This window comes from Scleropages formosus, chromosome 2 (assembly GCF_900964775.1).
Source record: "Scleropages formosus chromosome 2, fSclFor1.1, whole genome shotgun sequence".
Classification (NCBI taxonomy): Eukaryota; Metazoa; Chordata; class Actinopteri; order Osteoglossiformes; family Osteoglossidae; genus Scleropages; species Scleropages formosus.
The window spans coordinates 35,511,442-35,529,764 of NC_041807.1; the positions used below are offsets into that span (position 1 = coordinate 35,511,442).

Consider the following 18,323-nt stretch of genomic DNA (forward strand, 5'->3'; position numbering starts at 1 on the left):
CTCCAATCTCACATTTACCATCTAATCACTGATCAATAATACCCACTTAGTACGGTATGAACTTCTCTCCATTTATCTACAGGTTAGCTTCTGCAAAAAGATCTGAGAAAGCTATGAAAAAAATGCAGTACCTGTATAATACTTATTTTCTTTATCCATCTATTATGAATAATTGTAAAAAAATGAGGTCCAGAACCTACATTTATTTATTAGCACATGCTTTTTTCTAAAGCAATTTCCAATGAACTCTATGTAGTGTTATCAGCCCACACACCTTATTAGCAGCATTACCAGCCTATCCTAGAATCATAGGATACAACCCAAGGGACACCCTGGAAGGAACGCCAGTCCATGAAAGTGTAACATTTATACATTTACATTTATTCATTTAGCAGTTTCGATTTTCAGGAGTAAGGGGTGTGGTGATGCAGTGGGTTTAGCTGAGGCTTGCTGTGTAGTGGGTCTGGGGTTCAGATACTGCTTGGGGTGCTCTGCAGCAGACTGGTGTTCCATTCTGGGACCTCACTTGAGACTAGTGGTTGTTGGCAGTGTGTGTGTGTGTGTGTGTGTGTGTGTGTGTGTATATTCACGAAAAAATGTTTGTGTGTTTGAAAATCTGTAAACTTAATGTTTGTAACATGAGGAGCCAGTGAAGTTTTTCACCATGATAACAGTAAAGCTGCAATCTTGAAAGAAGCAAGAATATCAATCAAAAGAAAGCATGTGTCCAATCCCATGGGTGACACCCCCCCCGCCCCCCCAAGGCTGGGCCTGTTTGTAGAGGTAAGTCTTCTCCCTCTGCTCAGCCACCTCTGTACCATCCATCCCCCAGTTCTTAGATGGTGATGAAGGCCCCCTGCTCACGGTCGGCTGACTCAGGCTCCACACAACGGCCCCTTCGCCGCGTGACCCGTCGTTTCCGGTGGAACTTTGCATAGCAGCGGAACCCTAAGCAGCAGAGAAGAGAAGAAGGGTTCTCATTTACATCCCAACAAACCAGGTGTGTGGACATCCAAGAGGGTAGTTACTGATGCCAAGCAATGGTGGTACTAATCTAAATACTAGAAAAAACATGGTCAAATATGAGTAACATCAGTGTGCCTGCAGTAAAGTGCATCTACCCAAGTCAATACAGACCCATCTAGACCCACCAGTTTGTCATTAGATTTCTATAAAGTGCTGAATAAAACCAGGAATATAAATACATCTTCATATTATTTCTCTTTCATCCATCCAGAAGCTGAAATGTTAAGCTGCCAAGGGGAAACCTCACCTTCCTCACACATGCAGTCATCGTAGCACTTGTTGTTGAGCCCACGGTTATGTGGTGTGCACACGTGATTCCTCAGGTCGCAGCAGGAACCTGGAAGATTAGCAGCAAACATCTTAGCACAACCTGCCTATACCTGGCCATATCTGTCCAGACCCATCTAGGTCCACCTAGATTCGCCCAAGCTATTCATGTCCATCCAAAGCACTGCAGATCTATCTAGTTATGCCCAGACCAATCCAGACTCACCTAGACCTTAAGACCCATTCTGATTTGCTCAAATTCATACAGACCCATCTAGAGCCATCTAGATCTACCCAAGTCCATACAGACCCATCTAGACCTACCCAAGTCCATATAGACCCATCTAGATTTGCTCAAGTCCATACAGGCCCATCAAGACCCATCTAGATTTGCTCAAGTCCATACAGACCTATCTAGGCTCATCTAGACCTACCCAAGTCCATACAGACCCATCTAGAGCTGCTTAGACCTATGTAAAGTCACCCAGACACATCTAGACTTTCTCAGACCCATGCAGAGCCACCCAGATCTCTTTAGACCCATCAGACCTCTGGACTTACCATAGGACTGCCATGGATGGAATATATTGTCCTATTTGCATTATGTTTTTATATGATAATGGAGACCATAGACTGACCTGGCCTGCAGTCCAGGTGGTGATCACACAACTTCATGGCTTCTCTGTCCATGGTCATGTTTCCAGGTTTGAGGTTCTTACTGCGACGCTTGTCTACATTTCAAACACAGCGAAGGAGTTGAGCAGAGTGGTGAGTAAAGTTCACTCAAACATCTCCTTCAAGCATCGACTTGCAGCACACGTTCAATAAAAATGCATAATGCAGAAGCAGTCTTTGGGCTGAATAATTTCATTGACAATTATTGTTTACATTTATAAATGTCTGTTTCACCATACAGGTAGAGCACAAACTAAATATGCTTTACGCAGGTTCAGGTGTGGCATAAATCAGCCAAGTGTCACACCACAAAGCAAACACGCTATTATGGATATATTATAACAGCAGGTTTATTCTTGTTAAAGCTGATGGTTCGTTATCAAAGGTGAGAGTTCGACAGGAGTGCTCTACCTTTCTTTCTGGGATCCCGCCAGGTGTCTGCTGGCCTCAGGTCCTCATAGTCTGTCCAGTCAAAGAGGGCCATGTCCAGGGTAGGCATCACCTCACCCTGGGCCTTCCAGGATGCTGGCACTGCAGGTGGTTTCTGGAAAGGTGCCACACCGTCCAAATCCCACACTTACCACAATGCTTAAAACACATTTACTTTTTTAGCGTAAATTTTCTCAAAAGTGACTTTTAAGACATGAACAATTTCTTCCCCATTGGTCATTATTACTGGAGCTGTTTACACTGGTTCCAGTAATGGCTACCCAGTGGTCTCCTAGGCATGCTACCCCACTCAAAGGGTCTCCCATAAGCTACTGCACTGGAACAATTTGGGCTGAGAGATATATCGGCAACTCATATGAATGGGTCAGCTAAGGTGAGAGTACCTACAGGTGGCATTTGCTGACCTGGGGTTTTGTAGAAACTTGAGGTAGGACCTTTGGTTCCTCGCACGTCACCGTAGTTACCAGGGATATACTGGAGCTGACAACAGCTGTGGATGGTGTCACTGAGGGCAGAGCGTTATTCCCTGTGGAGGCCACCCTCAAGGACTGGTCCTCAAAAATCTCTGCCTCCCTTGGATCAGAAGCCAACATGACCTGTGCAAGGTCTCCTGGAGGAGGATAGAATGGGGCTGAGCATGTGGAGGTGAGCAAGGTTCTTCAGATACAATGAAACTAGTGAATAATGACCATATAATCATTCAAGTGGCACTTTTCTCCAAAGATACATAGTTCTTTAGGCATTTATACAGCTGGATCATTTTCATATTATTAATTCAATCTAATTAAACAGTTCTAAATAATTCTCGCTCAAGGGTACTACTGTAGGAGGTAGCATTCAGACCTCGGTGCTTTGAACCCAAAGGCAGTGGTTCTAACCACTGTGCCACCTGCTGGCCCACCATACTGCATAATGGGCCAAATGTGGTTGATTTTGAAGACACGAAGCCTCACCCTTTCCATGGCGAACTGGGCCCCTGTGGTCCATTAGTTTCTCGTACCCCGAACGGAACTGGTGTCTCCAGTGCTTCGGTACGGCCTCACTGCCAGGAGCATGGTTGTCCTGTTGGTGGAATGTGGTACGAGCGCCAAAGTCATTCTCCTTCTCTCCTACAGGGCCTCTTTCCAGTTTGACAGGTTCGAGGCCCTCCGGCCCCATCCCAGCATCCTCGTTGCCCCACAGAAGCCTCGATGAGTGGCGGGATGGCAGCCCCCCGCTGACCCTGCTGCTACGCCTATAGGGGTGTAAACCCTGCTGCATCCACAGGTTCAGGGCCTGCAGGGTGTTGGCACGGCCAGGCGATGCCAGCTTGCCCTTCTTGGGGAGTCGAGATGTGGGTTCGTAGCTGGAGGAAACAGCCAAAGTTGTGAGGAGGAGGAGGAGACCCAGGTCCCGGAATAAAGCTGCCATCTCAGCGCACAGCCCCACCTAGTGGAGGAGGAAACATAGACATCTTTGTTTTACTGGTGGTCCTCTACTTATAAACATAAGTAACTTACAGACACCTGGAGTTAGAACGGTATTAACCTTATTATGTTACTATTTTCAAGTTCCATCGTTTGGTTGTAACGTCATCGGATTTGAGGCGGATCATCTTTAAGCTGTTACTGTGTTCCGGGGAATGAGAGGAATAATACATTCTGTATAAGTCACCAGTAACATAAATCTTTTTTCAAACTTCAAATAAACGCATTTTTCAAACTTTAAATTGTGAAAAATCGCAGGATTCAGTCTAGGCATCCAGTGGCACACAGGGTAACGGTGCACAGTTGGAACAGATCTGGAGCGTGTATGTTTATTTTATTTTGTTTTCCTCATGGACTGGAGTAAGAAGTGCCGACACAGCGTTGTGAAATGTCAGCGCGTGCATAACAGGCGGTATAAGGTGTTCACCCAGGATGGCATGATGGTTTAATACATCATCAACATAGGCCACTGGAGAGTTTTAGACACACAAACCTTTAAATTACTTATCATTAAAAAGTCCAGTTCCCCTCCTGAAGTCTGTAAGGTTTACTTCTGCACTTGGGGACATGCCTTACAAAGAGTGGCATCCTCCTCGGACACAACCTTTTCTTTTTGTCCACTGTAGTGGACATATGGTTTTAGGTATGCCCCTCCAACTACAATTTACAATGATTAGCACCAATGCACTTTACTGGTGACATTCTGTGCTTTTTAAATGATGCCACTTGTTTGGGTTACAAATCCTAGAAATGCAGTACTGCATGAAAGTATATTGATCCCTATAGGGATGGTCATTATCATTGTATAAAATACTAATATAAACATAAAGTCACACACAGAATGTCTACAACCGCTTGTCCTAAGCGGGGTCATGGTGAGCCGGAGCCTAACCCAGCAACACAGAGCGCGAGGCTGAAGGGGGAGGAGACACACCCAGGATGGGACAGCAGTCCACTGCAAGGACCCCAAGCAGGACTTGAAGGCCAGACCTGCCAGAGAGCGGGACTCGGCCAAATCCGCTGCACCACCAAGGCCCCTAAAGATCAAATCTAAATCTTAAATCCAGAAATAAACTTATAAAAATGCATAAATGATTGATTTACACACCTGATTCTATTTACCTACTTGGTTTAACCAATGAAACTTGGGGTTCACTTATTTTAGCACCTGCACAACTTCCATGTTTTTACTACACACATGATTTCCTCTAAAGCAACATATGGAATTGGTCAATACACACCTTTCGTGTCAGATGAGAAAGACTGCTTCTCATTAAATTATCATTTTGTGGGAAAACTAAAGGACACCAGGGGTTCATATACTTACATTTACATTTATTAATTTAACAGACACTTACATTTACATTTACATTTATTCATTTAGCAGACGCTTTTGTCCAAAGCGACGTACATCTCAGCAAAAGTAAAATTTATACATTACATTAAGAGAAGGAGACATAGCTGCAGAAACGAAAGTCTCAAGCAAACCCAGTTTGTTCCCTACCACTTGCTGCACTGAGGTTCATCGTTTGAGTTGGTGCATAAGACACAGGATAGACAAATCCCGATACCCTCCCACCATTTTTTTTAAATATTATAAGATACACAAATGAGCAAGTACAATGCCAGAGTAGTGGCTGAATAAAGGTTGTATCTGGGGATGCTTATGGAGTTACGATGCGTGAACAGTTACATCGTAAATAAAATGGAGAGATCTTGGGCGAAGTGGATCTGGAAAAGGTGAGTTTTCAGACCCTTCTTGAAAACAGAGTTTCCGCAGTTCTGAGTGACAGGGGAAGGTTATTCCACCACAACGGACCCAGAACCGAGAACCTCAGAGCTTTACCTTTCGTGAGCAGGACCACCAAGCAAACAGAAGTAGACGAGTGAAGGGGCCTGACTGGGGTGTAGCAGTTGATTAAGTCTTGTAAATAGCTGGGAGCAGTTCTGTTGATGCATTTGTACACAGTAACCAGGGTTCTGAATTTGATTCGGGCAGCTATAGGAAGCCAGTGCAGAGAAATGAGTAGAGGAGATACATGGGAGCGCTTTGGCAAATTAAACACAACTCATGCAGCAGCATCCTGTAGAAGCTGCAGAGGTTTGATGGCATTAGCAGGAAGGCCACACAGGAGAGAGTTGCAGTAGTCCAGACGGGAAGTCACCGTGGCCTGGACAAGTAGTTGGGCGGACTCAGTAGTGAGGTAGGGATGGATCTGAATATTATGCAGGATGTATCTGCAGGACCGGGTTGTGGCTTCAATGTGTTGAGAGAATGATAGACTCGCATCAATCGTTACTCCCAGACTCTTAGCAAAGGAGCTAGGCGAAATTAGTGAGTTGTCCAGTTTGATCGACAGGTCGTGACAGGAGGACAGGCCAGCTGGGAGGTAAAGAATCTCTCTTTTGGAGAGGTTGCGTTGGAGGTGGTGATCATACATCCATGAAGAGATGTCTGACAGGCAGGCAGCAATGCTTGCGGAGATGTCTGACACACCAGGTGGAAAGGAAAGGAAGAGCTGGGTATCATCAGCATAGCAGTGGTATTTGAATCCATGGGAGGCTATGACCGGACTGAGGGAGGAGGTGTAGATCAAGAAAAGAAGAGGACCCAATACCGAGCCCTGTGGAACACCAACTGAGGGAGGCAGAAGAGAAGAACGAGAGCTCCGCCAGACCACCTGATAGGATCTGTCAGAGAGGTAGGACTCACCCATCTTAGCGCTGCACCTTTGATCCCAAGCTGGTTAAGAGAGGAGAGTAGAATCCGGTGATTGACAGTGTCGAACGCTGCAGACAGATCAAGGAGGATGAGGACCGAGGAGAGGAGAGGGAGGCGGCTCTAGCGGCTTGGAGAGCATCAGACACCAACAGAAGGGCCGTCTCAGTGGAGTGACCAACTTTGACACTAGACTGATAACCATCAAGGAGACGGTTCCAGGTGAGGAAATCAGACAGTTGATCGCAGATTGCCCGCTCTAGCGTTTTAAACAGGAAGGAAAGGAGAGAGACCAGTCTGTAATGTTCAACCAGGTTGGGATCCAGGGAGGGTTTTTTTTTAACAGAGGCGAAATTAGCGTGGTTTTGAAGACAGCTGGGAAACAGCCAGAGGAGAGTGAGGAGTTGATGATTGCAGAGATGAAGGAGGAGAGTTGCGGGGAAATGTTCTGAAGGAGTGATGACGGGATCGGATCAAGCGAGCAGGTGGTGGCTCTGCGCACTCTTCTCCAAAGTAACATACATCTCACAGAACACTTTTTGTGAAAGTTTTCAAGCAGGGCTGTGTGTCCGAAAACCTCTTTTTTTGCTGTGCATCAGGAGGGTATTGTTCATGCTAGCTTCTGCATGTGTCCCTGTGATGCTTGCACTCCTCCTCTAAATCTGCTGGTATTGCAGTGGTTAGTGCTGCTAACATTGACCCTGCAGGTTGCAGGTTTCAATCCCACCTCTAGCAAGGTACTTACTTTTGCTTGAGTAAAATTACTCAGCAGTATAGTCAAGTGAATACTTGTAGGTAGGTCAACATTGTAAGTTGCTCTGGTGAAAAGTATCAGCTAAATGAATGAGTGTAATATGTGTTGTCTGGAAGGGCACGCAACAACACTTCATTAACACTGAGTTTGGGACTGAAATTGTCCTGTTCAGCTCAGCGTTCCAGGAATTTTTCCAAGAGATCCGTAATAAAAGGGCCTTTTCTGACTCTAGTACTCAAAGTTCCAAGGAATCAAGAGTTGAGTTCCTGCACTGTGCCGAAGTTTGAGATATTGTACAAAAATTCCAGAACAGACCAGACGGACTTCCTGTTAAGCATATATTGTAGGTTTTGTCAAAGAATTATGTTCAATGGGTGTTGTACTAAAAATCGATTTATAAAACACAAAACCTAACATATACTATATATAATAATTCATATTATATATAAATACAAAACTAATTCAATTACCCCAAGAAAAAATACCACTGTTTTTCTTCCATTAGTTCAGATATCCCAGCAGCTTTTCATAGTTTTGATTACTACTGTGTTATAAAGTACTCAAACTAGACAGTTGATATCGATCGGTGCTAATTGATTTGTCGTTCCATTACATGTTTTTCACCGCGAGACACATTATCCTGGGCTTACAGCACCTTCTTTGCATCTCTCAGAAGATCACTTCGTTTGAAGGATGACAGCCCTAATGGAACAGGATGTGTAATCACACCATTCCCCCCAAGTTAGGGCTGGGGATGGAGAGGGGTGGACTGGGGATCGAGGGGGTCAGGGGATCATCGAGTGTTCCCACCACAAGCTTTGGGGAGAAGACCCTGAACCATGAAGGCAGCAGCAGCCTTGCAACCTCTTTACAGGTGACCTCTCACAACACTCCAGTGAGGCACATCGGACATCGGGGAACATCAGCCACCAAGAAAGCCGAATGTAAACCAGGGTACAACTCTCTTTTGAGAACCAAATGAAGAAACTAATTTAATACTTATCCTCAGTCCTTTACATGACCGTGAGGATACCAGCCAACCCCTGGCATTTTCAAACACTACGGGAGTGTGTATCCGGAGCAATGATGACATTCCCATTTCCAAGTCCTCAAATAAGGATGAGTTTAAAACAGGTTTAACAGGACAAGCCATTTTTCATTACTCATACACCAGGAAGTCAAGGTAAGTCAGGCCACCCGTGGAATGAAATGGAACATAATAAGATCCTGTCATAGTGCGGCAGTGATCTGAGAGCCGGGAGAGGTGTGCATGAAATAGGGTGAGGGGCTAACCGGATAGGGAGCTCAGGATGCTGGCAGGGGAGACCTGGGGGCCGTGAGAAATAATGAGATTTTTCACATGAACAATTAGAAACTCCTGGGGGGTAGAGAGCAACCCTATGACTGGCAGTGAAGGCCTGTGGCCATTGTCTGCTTGAGCAGGAGGGAGATTTAAGGTGGCCATCGGGGGGTTGTGTGACTGTGCCAACCCACCTGCTGATGGCAGCGATCTCCAGAAGCATCTGGTCCCATCATTGCCAGGGTGGGATGGGGGCACCAGAAGAATACACTTGGTATAGACCTAATTGATTCCCAGCATGTACCCTCTGGAAGGTCCACAAGCCGCATGAGACACGCTTGCCAAAGCCACTCCAGCCCGAGGCCCACGGAGGAAACCTGCATGAGCATGTGGTTTAGGTTCAAACAGACTCCGTCCCGAACACACAGCTACACTAAGCTGAGAAAAAATAGGATTTCACACCCAGCGAATCTGACATACAGGGAGACGGGCGCGACTAATTTGCAAAGCAAGCTTTGCTTTGCAGTGCCGACAAAGCCGATGTAGTTTCGAAATGAACTTAAGGGAAATGAAATTAGGAATGGGGTATAACCAAGCAGTCTTTGATGATGCATGCAGGATAACTGTACCAGCAGAATGATTTGGTGTTGGAAAGCCCACGGATGAAACCCTTGTGCTCTCAGTTACATTAAGTAGGCAGAGATTACAATGTAATGTCAGCCTTTGATGATGCGGATTAGACAACAAGCGTATTCTATGCAAAACATTCCCGTAGCCCCATAATGTGTTATAGTAAATAAAAGATGAGGGATTTGCGTGTCGACTGGCATTTCAAAGAAATAATGTGAAAAATATGCAAATAAAATAATACTTCTGCCTTCCAGACTGACATGGCTGTCTAAGAAGAGTAAGTCCAGCAGTTTACTCAGTTGGGTCAACTCGTCCTGTTAAGTAAAAAGGGACTAAGCATGTGGAAGGATTAATCTAGCATTTGAGATGTGAAATAACTTTGAAACAAAAGATGGATAAGAGAAATAGAAATAATAACACAAAGTTGGTGCTCCTATTTGAATGTTTCACTTCGAAATTAGTTTTCGATGCACTGAAATATGGATATGCACCCAATTGTTCCCAATTTTGAGAGGAGAAACATTTAATTTCTGTATTGGAAGGGATTTTATAAATGGATCACATATCAAAATTCAAAATTCAGATTTTGTTGTTCTGAGCATGAATCAATTTGCATTGATTTCTTTTGCCCTTTGTCTTTACTCTTCTGTTTTTTGCATCAATACTGAAATGCTGAAAATAAGATATATAATCTCATATATAATTAATTTTTACCATACATATATATATGTACACACACATTGCCTGAACCACTTGTCCCATATGGGGTCGCAGGGACCCGGAGCCTAACCCGGCAACACAGGGCGTTAGGCTGGAGGGGGATGGGACACACCCAGGACGGGATGCCAGTCCGTCGCAAGGCACCCCAAGCAGGACTCGAACCCCAGACCCACCGGAGAGCAGGACCCAGTCCAACCCCCTGTGCCCCCCTCTATGTATGTATATCTCACCCTATATATGTTTATATATTTTCTGTGTGTGTGTGTGTGTGTTTTGTTTTTGTTTGGTAGACAGCCAAGCATTATTATAAAGTAAGTAATGAAGAGTAATTGCTTTGTTATGTTGTGTTACGATGACTAATGGTAACTACAGAAATAAATGTGTCCATTTTAACATGTGTTAACATGGTTATATTTTAGCGTAAATAGGTGTCAACTTTTGGTCTCAGGAACACAAAGATTTTTACCATTGAAAGGAATGTAATTAAATGTTTGATTTATGATTATTCACCTCATCAAGGGCTGTTCAGGAAGGCAACACCTTGATATTGTGTGAAATTGTAGCTTTTCAGGTGACATGGGCGCTTTCGATGTGAAAGTGCATGGGTGTTTCACTGTGGAAAGTGGCTATAAGGGAAGCTGTGGTTCTGCTGAGGAAGTGGACTAGGAGATGAGATCGGTACATCTGGACTATACATGAATCCATGCAAAGACAGGGGATCCCTTGAGCCTCTTGAAGTATATCATTATAATGACACTGAGAGAAAAAGAAAAGCAGTTGTAATTGCTTTGCTAATAATATGTAATAAGAGCTCAAAGCTGGGGGAGAACCAGCCACAGGCAAGATGTAATGAGACGCCTGACATTAAGGCATCACCACACTTGTACACTGGTAAACCATGGCTCAGTTGTGGAGAGAGAGTGATTGGCAGCACACCATGGTTTTTTTGGGTACAAAGCTTGAAATACTGAATAAATATTATATTTTTGAAGTAATTTTTAAGTTGAGGGGCGTGGTGATGCAGCGGTTTTGGCCGGGTCCTGCTCTCCGGTGGGTCTGGGGTTCGAGTCCCACTTGGGGTGCCCTGTAATGGACTGGCATCCCGTCCTGGGTGTGTCCCCTCCCCCTCCTGCCCTACGCCCTGCGTTGCCGGGTTAGGCTCCGGCTCACCGCGACACCACATGGGACGAGCAGCTTCAGCCAGTGTGTGTGCTTTTCAAGTGCTTCCTTTATTATATTTTTCTTTGAAAAATACAAAATTTGCTTCACATTATTTCGTGCAATGTTTCCAAGCAGCTCCTAGTGCCGTAGCAGTTCATCTGACATAACTATAAGAGTAAAAATACCTAGACTTTTTTCCCCACAGTTTGGAGAAAAGTGATGAAAAAGCCAGTTGAGGAAAAGAAATCTGACACAACAGGCAGCATGGTGGCATCGTGGGTAGCATTGGTGCCTCACAGTAACTGGCCTGTGGGTTCAGACTTGGGTTTGAACCTGGCTCACTCTATGTCAAGTGTACATGTTTGTGTAGGTTTCTTCCAGGTGCTCTGGTTTCCTCCCACAGTCCAGTGGTGTACGTTTCATGTTGAGTGGTAAGGCTTAAGTTTTCCATATTGAATGAGGGTGTGTGAGAGCCCAGTGACGGACTGGTGCCCCATCCAGGAAATATTTTGCCTCATGCCCTATGCTCTGGACCCTCACGACCCTGCATTGGACAAGTGGTTACTGACAACGGAGGGAAGATTTTTGATCTGATCAGGTCAGGTCAGCAAGGTGAGGGCAGGAGACCCCTTGCTTTACAATATTATGAGGCAAGAGCCACACATGTACCGTTGTATCAGTGTGAAGATTTGCTGCCATGTCGTTTTTAAACTTTATTAAGCTTTGCGTTAGAAAGCTTCCAGGAATTCCAATTGTTACCATGAGACTTTGAGCAAAGAAATTCAGGATAAAGTGCTCAAAATGGTCAAGGGTGCAACTGAATGGGACTTAAACAAACAACCTCTTGATCAGAATTCAGATTGGAGTTCTGCTGTCCAGTGCTACGCAGAGAGGATTACTTTGGATTTCAGATGATGAACTAATGTCATTCAAGTCTCTAAGAGTCAATTCTACTACAGATTTCACTGTGTTCGAAAAAGAATAAACACATTATTTAGCTGTTTGAAAGATGCTTTTTACAAATTGCAGTTTCATTACATTTCCATGAAGGTACATAAGAAATATTTCAGATTCTAATTTATAAAGTTTTTCCTCCATATAATTTTATGTACAGCATTATTTTAGTACATTGCTTAGCATACAGCAGAGAAGGAAAAATAAATTCTACATTTTTCTGATACAGGAGAGAAAATTGTGCCCAGTTCTACGAGTACTTCCATAAAATTCAAACCCAAAAGCTGAGACCTCTGTGTGAAATCGAGATATTTGTTTTATATTTAATCAGCACGTTTTGGCTAATGACTACCAGGAAGACATTAATATCTCCTTTATATTCATGTTTAATTGCATGAACTCTTGCTGTGAATCTGCACAAAAACGACTCCCTGAGGTGAGTTCTGTCTAAATTAAGCAAGCGGAAATTAGAATTACAAAAGGTTTTTCTTCTTGTTTTTGAAGTAAGATGCATATTAATACGATGGATAATTTTTTTTTTTAAAGGACACATTTGGACTGATCTTTAAGAACTAGTACTGTAGATTGTGTTTAATAAGAGTAATAATGTTTTAAATGGTGTTCATGGTGGCAAGGAAGCGCACACTTGCCTCTTTTTTTCCAGTTTCTAGTGATTGGAATTGGCCCATTAGCAGCTCTGAGTACTTGCGTTCAGGAATAGAACAATTACCAAAATTAGTTATAAATAAGGTATTCCTTGCTGGTTAAAATCTCAGCTTGTTCACTAATCAGTCAGTGGCATATATCATTACAGATGCAGTTAATGTAGATTTCAAATCACATTTTTTTATGTAAAACTGGAACAACACCAGTAAAAGCAGTGCCAATAGAATAAAAATTTGGTTTTGTTTGTAATTCAACCTGCACTGAATTTGAAGTTAAGTTAAAACATATCCTGAACCAGCATTTCCCCCCTATCTTGTCATTCGACATCATATTCACCCTGCAGAAAGTTAGCAGGGAATTTCTAGGAGAAAGCGTCAGCTCAGCTGCAAACAGTGTTTGGAAACATCAGGTGCTTTATAGAAAGCTTTCAGCAAAAAAATACATGATTTTTCATAGAGGCAGCTGTTCATTTCATCTCTCTGGAATGTGAGTTTTGACTTTCCATTGTTTCAGTGTCTACATGAGCACCACTTGGTAATATAGCAACAAAGTGGTTCAGCAGACATTCATTTTAGTCATTTACAGGTTTCCCCTGGAAATAATATTTTATACGTTCTTCACTGACATCAGGGACATGGCTGGGACTCGAACCCACATCCTTCGGGTCACAAACCACCTCTGCATAGGCTGACCGGTGCTTACAGTTTATGCTCTACAATAAAGTACTGTACTGTAAACCCAAGAACATGATTGCCTGGGGTACATGATGGAGACAAGCAGAGAAGAGCTGAAGAGCTACATGGTGGTTGCTCACTGAACGTCTGAGGTGAAACACAGCATCGGACCCAATTGTACAGCATAGCCAGGTATTTCACAGCAGTAACTCCAGGTGAGTACCATGCTCTAGAATTACCAGCCACGGGAGATTACTGCTGGTGGACCGTAGTACTGGGGGTCCCAGGACAGGACGCTGGTGTAGATGGGAAAAGAGCAACGTGTAGGGGGGGGACAGTACAACGGAATCCGCCTGTATCTGCATGGCAAGTTACAGCACTGTTGTGGTAAACATACCTGTTTTACACCTGTCATCACATCACTGCTAATAATAATAATAATAACAATAATAATAATAAATTCACCTTCAGGATCAGGTCATTATATTATATGAGATAATATTAGACACAGCAAGTTGGTTTCCCAGTAACTGTTAAAAAAAGACATCCTGTCGGTTCAGACAACACCAATAATAAAGGTGACCGTGATTAATAATTAATAACGGCACATAAACAATTACGGCGCAGAGATCATTTAATGTTGAGCCGTTCATTTTAACTATACAGGTTTTTCAAAGTGTGGTAAATCGGACCCCGTCCAACTTAGTGACACTGGACTCTCCTTGCGATGTTTTTACCTGGTTTGTTACTATTGTTACTTACTCGTCTGTGTTTGTTATTAAAAACAGCGCTCAGGTCGCAGCGGTTGCTGTCAGTGACTAAAGAAACAACAACAACAACAACAACAACAACAACAATAATAATAATAATAATAATAAAGCGCAAAAGGGTCTGAAAGTATCCAAATGCTCCTTACCCTTATTGTCCTGATCTTGAGTATCTTTGTAATTTTCCAGAATCAATGGAATTTTACCGCACATCCAGTGTGGTAAAGAAAGAGGAGTCGGGCTGAAGAGTATGAGGATGATGAGTGTGTGAGGAGTGTGATGCGGGTGGTTCGCTGGGTGGGAAGTTTTAACTGCCTTGTGCCTCAGAGGAGCTGGATCAGTGGATGTGCGCGTGTGTGTGCGCGTGTGTGTGTGTGCGTGCGCGCGCGCGCGCGCATCAATGGCTTCAGCTTGCGAAAAGCGAACAAAAGATGCACGCGCACACAAACAAAGGTTGTTTAATTAAGGTGCTCGGTGCATTTTAATGGTGAAAAATGACCATAACACACACTGTCCGCACACTGTGTGCTTTGGGGAGAGCGGCCAAAGTGCGCATGTGGGTGGGTGATTTCAGTGTCCATCTCCTCCTGTACAGGTAAGTGCCACTGCAACATAATAACTGTGCGCCTCAGTGCCTCACAAAAGCAGACAAATCCTTATGAAAAGTGATAGGAGCAGGAATAGAGGATGAATTAAAATACCCCCTTGGTTCTAAATTAGGTGCATAACTGGCGTAAGGAAAATGAGGGGACAAACAGGAGCTCCCAGTGGGGCAGCACACCTCTCATTGCTCTAGTGCTGCCTGTCAGCCTGTACACTGAGAGTAGCAGCTGTTATACACTGCATTACAGTATTTATTACATACTTAGCAGATGCTTTTCTCCAAAGCGACTTCCAATGAACTCTATGTAGTGTTACTATCAGCCCACACACCTTATTCACCGCGGTGACTTACACTGCTAGATACACTTCTTACACTGGGTCACTCATCCATACATCAGTGGAACACACTCTCTCTGTCACTTTCACACTGTGGGTGAACCTGAACAGCATGTCTTTGGACTGTGGGAGGAAACCAGAGCACCCAGAGGAAACCCACACAGACACAGGGAGAACATGCAAACTCCACACAGACTGAACCCATACCCTCTCGCATCCCCCAGGCACTGCGAGACAGCAGCACTACTTGCTGTGCCACCGTGCCGCCTGTTACGTGCCACATTACACACTGCATTATACTCCACATTATACACTGTATTATATAGCACATTACACAGCACATTACACACTGAACTAAACATGGGGGGTGCGGTGGCGCAGTGGGTTGGACTGGCGTCCCGTCCTGGGTGTGTCCCCTCCTCCTCCAGCCTTACGCCCTGAGTTGCTGGGTTAGGCTCCGGTTCCCCGCGACCCCATATGGGACAAGCGGTTCAGAAAGTGTGTGTGTGTGTGTTATACACTACATTACAGACTGCATTATGCAGTGTATAATGCAGCACCTGAGCAAAGGTGTAAAGATACTGAGCAAAGCCAAAAATATCCGAAGGGAAGGGCTGCATGTGCATCGTCGAGCACAATAATGGGGCAGCTAGTAGCGCAGGTTAGCGTTAGGTTGCAGGTGGTTAGAGTTACTGCCTTTGGATCCAAAGGTTGCAGATTTGATTCCCACCTCTTCCTGTAGTACCCTTGAGCAATGTACTTTACCTAAATTACTCCAGAAATATTACCCAGCTGTGTCAATGGGTAAAGAACTGTGACCTTAACATTGTAAATTGCTCGGAGAAAAGCGTCAGCTAAATGAATAAATGTAAATATTTATCCTCACACTTGCAATAGGACCTACATTTACTGTCAGGCCTTATACGGTATCAATAAGAGTAAATCATTGATCCATTATAAGTCCCATATCCTTTGCACATCCAGTGCAGAGCTGCGGTGGTGCAGAGCCCATCACAGAAGTATAGGGTGCGAGATTGAGTACTTCCTGGATGGGACAACAGTCCATCTCAAGGCAATCACACACTCATTGATTCACACACACACACACACACACACACACACACACACACACACACACACACTATGGGCAGTCTACAGGCTCAAGTTAGTCTGGAACAGGTGTTTGGAAGAAACCAGAGCACCCTGAGGAGACCAAAAGAAACAAAGCAAGAACATGCAAACTCCACTCCATGGATTTGACCCCATGTCCAAGCCCATGAGCTGTGATGACTATCCCAGATTATTTCTTCCAAGTTAACAACTTTAAATGTGAATAATTATGAATCAAAGAAATTTTTTTTTTTTTTGAGATGTCAGACTCACTTCTGTTGGTGAGATTTGCCCACGTAGGGGAATGAGCTCAGCAACATGATATACGGGACAAAACTCTCGAACTGTCTCTGTGGTGTGTAAGTCCCTTCAGCGACTCTGGCTTTACCCCTAATGCCATTATCAGGAGGATAGGGAGCCTCAGAACCAGGGTTCATACGCACGTGCCAGCAGCTCCACATATACAGTAATCTCTGGGGGGGGGCACAGGTAGCCCCAGAGCTGCAGGTAATAAATCACACGTATGCAACGCCAGCAGGCATGTGCACCAGGATGCCCTGCCAGCATTTAATTGCATGCTCTGGTGTAATTGTCCCCCCTCCTCCCCGAACAAAGGCAGGACACGTCCTTGTGCTTCGTGCTTAATAACCAAGGGTGTCGGGACATGCAGATCAATGTAATGGACATTAGCCATGCGTGTTCATTTATAATAACATAACATATTCACGTATAATAAACGGATCCTTCAAGAACGGGGAGCTCCTGTGGTTCTGTCACACTGCTGACGCAGTCTTTTTTTGGGTGTCCCTGCAGGCCTGTTTATCCGATAAACAGTAACATGGTGCGTTAATGTGGACGGCTTGATAGATTAACGTGCAGAATGTTCCCAGAATGCATCACTTATTTATTTTCTTAAGTGCCCTATAATAATCCAAATTAGAGCTCTATTTTGGGCCATATTATTGGCCCATTTAACTGCGTCCCAATTCTGACGCTCCAAGAACATACGTTTATTTATGTGGCCCAGCTGTGAAGCTGTTTCGTGACAAAATGTTATTAATTTTGCACTCTCAAGCCCGTGACTTATTTCTGATTGTTTGCAATGTAATTGTTTAATTAACGACTGGGGATGTAGTTCTGATGGTGCGCTGTAGTAATATTCGGCTTCTTGGTGTACATACAGTATTACAAGCTCATACATGTACTAGTATAGTCAGTGTTAGTGACCGGTGCAAATGCACAATTTTAGGCATAAAGTACAATATCAAAACTCATCAGATCATACAAGAAAATATTTTAAACGGACAATTTGATCCTACGTAGTCTAAATTTAACCTAATAAGACCGAGCAAAAGTACATCTACGGATTGGTGGTATTACCATTTCTTAGAGACACTGATACAGGGAGCAGATATTTATATGGACCAACCCCTAGAATTGTCTGAAATTGTTTTTTTTTTTTTTTTTTTTTTTTTGCCACGATCATTCAAGAGAAATGAGGCGCTGAAATAGCAATTGTTATTCCCAGACCTTACACATTTATATATCCCTTAGTCAATTGCTCGGCTAATTATTATTCCAGTGAAGGTCTCGCCTCTTAAGTGCCATTTACTGGGGGGAATTTCCTGCTCAGATGATATGTCCACGTTATTCATTACTCAATTACTGCAAAATGCAGCGGAGACAATCAAGTCCAGCTCCATTGCTATGAAAATGAGAGGCGATCCACCCCCAGGGGTCTGTAGTCCCGCCCCCTTATTAGAGGCCCTTCCAATGGGATTCAATCATTTATCCACCATGGCAGTGTCTCATTAGCTTAAAGCAGGTTCCCTAATGAGGTCTTATTCTCTAATTCTGGGTACATCTCTAATTGCAGGGGGAGCTGAAAGTGCTCCCGTTTGATGACGTATACAGGGGCCACACATGGAAGGGGTGACATTGTCAAAAGATCAAACCCACAGACTGTCAGAGATTCAAAATCCGGTTTTTAAATCAAAGCAGGTCACAGGTGTGAGAAATGATGCCCAAATATATTTAACTGTGAA

General features: G+C 44.0%; 1 protein-coding gene across 1 annotated transcript; it reads right to left on the reverse strand.

The window, feature by feature from the left end:
- Window positions 1–833: 833 nt before the first annotated feature.
- draxinb (dorsal inhibitory axon guidance protein b) lies at window positions 834–14,517 on the reverse strand. Its single transcript, XM_018750598.2, has 7 exons — window positions 14,379–14,517; window positions 3,372–3,846; window positions 2,823–3,028; window positions 2,380–2,512; window positions 1,932–2,024; window positions 1,274–1,363; window positions 834–948 (listed from the first exon to the last, which is right to left on the reverse strand). The coding sequence occupies exons 2-7, from the start codon at window positions 3,826–3,828 to the stop codon at window positions 836–838; spliced, it is 1,092 nt and encodes a 363-aa protein (XP_018606114.2). The 5' UTR covers window positions 3,829–3,846; window positions 14,379–14,517; the 3' UTR covers window positions 834–835.
- Between the last annotated feature and the right edge of the window lie 3,806 nt (window positions 14,518–18,323).

Coding starts and splice junctions, on each gene's coding strand:
- draxinb (XM_018750598.2), bottom strand. CDS start 3,828: ATGGCAGCTTTATTCCGGGACCTGGGTCTCCTCCTCCTCCTCACAACT. Junction 3,029..3,371: donor CCCAGTTCGCCATGGAAAGG/GTGAGGCTTCGT, acceptor ATCCTCCTCCAG/GAGACCTTGCACAGGTCATG. Junction 2,025..2,379: donor GCGGGATCCCAGAAAGAAAG/GTAGAGCACTCC, acceptor TTTGAAATGTAG/ACAAGCGTCGCAGTAAGAAC.